This window comes from Poecilia latipinna, unplaced genomic scaffold, assembly GCF_001443285.1.
Source record: "Poecilia latipinna isolate Pla-1442-1.1 unplaced genomic scaffold, P_latipinna-1.0 Scaffold834, whole genome shotgun sequence".
Taxonomy (NCBI): domain Eukaryota; kingdom Metazoa; phylum Chordata; class Actinopteri; order Cyprinodontiformes; family Poeciliidae; genus Poecilia; species Poecilia latipinna.
The window spans coordinates 147,417-148,229 of NW_015113450.1; the positions used below are offsets into that span (position 1 = coordinate 147,417).

An 813-nucleotide genomic window follows, 5' to 3' on the forward strand; every position below is an offset into this window, starting at 1 on the left:
AAAAAAAGAAAAATGTTGGATCGGGCCCTGAAATAAGCTTTTTTAAAATTTAAAAAAAAAAAAAAAAAAAAAAAAAAAAAAAAAATCTACTGCAGACTGGGGGAGTGATTTAAAAATGTCAGTTTCCTCTAAACCCCTTAAGCGCAGAACCCAAATTAAAGCATTTAATTTTCAACGAAACTTCATCAGAAAATATAAGTGACACCCAAGCCCTGCAGTGCTGAAGCGGTGTGATTAATTTCCTGCCAAGCTTGTGCTTTAGTCACCTTTAGACACAACTGGTTTAAAAAGGAGAGGAAAACTCTAGCTGCATGGAACGTACACTAAATGAGAAACAGGAGAAAACATCCATCTTACCTATAGCGGACTCCTCAAAGGATAGGGTAGCGGAGGCTTTCCCTAAGGCGTTTACCGCTGTCACATTAACCTTGTATGGACTGCTGGAGAAGACCTCTGGGAACTGAACATGACAGCGATTCTTGTGGACCGGATCTTTCTGCACATAGAGTGAGTGCTGGTTGTGTCTGAGGAGCAAAATTAAATGATAAGGTAAGGGGAGGAGGTGGATGAGGGAGGTGAAGGTTGTATGTGAAGAGAAGTTTTTGACTTATCCATCAAAGTTAGGATTTAATTTACATGAGACTGGTGATAGTGGAATTTTAATTAGACCAAAAACCTACATTTTTTCTTAAACTCTACCAACCTTTGACAACAAAATTATATATATATATATATATATATATATATATATATATATATATATATATATATATATATATTTTTTTTAAGAATAAACACACACAAAGCGTTTGC

At 35.2% G+C, this 813-nt stretch overlaps 1 protein-coding gene across 3 annotated transcripts in view; it reads right to left on the bottom strand.

Moving 5' to 3' along the window:
• cntfr (ciliary neurotrophic factor receptor) overlaps window positions 1-813 on the bottom strand; it is a 249,873-nt gene that overhangs the window by 40,522 nt on the left and 208,538 nt on the right. For all 3 annotated transcript variants that reach the window (XM_015047586.1, XM_015047587.1, XM_015047588.1), the window contains one exon: window positions 358-524. In XM_015047586.1, the coding sequence (XP_014903072.1) occupies window positions 358-524 (167 nt within the window). The remainder of the gene's footprint in view (window positions 1-357; window positions 525-813) is intronic.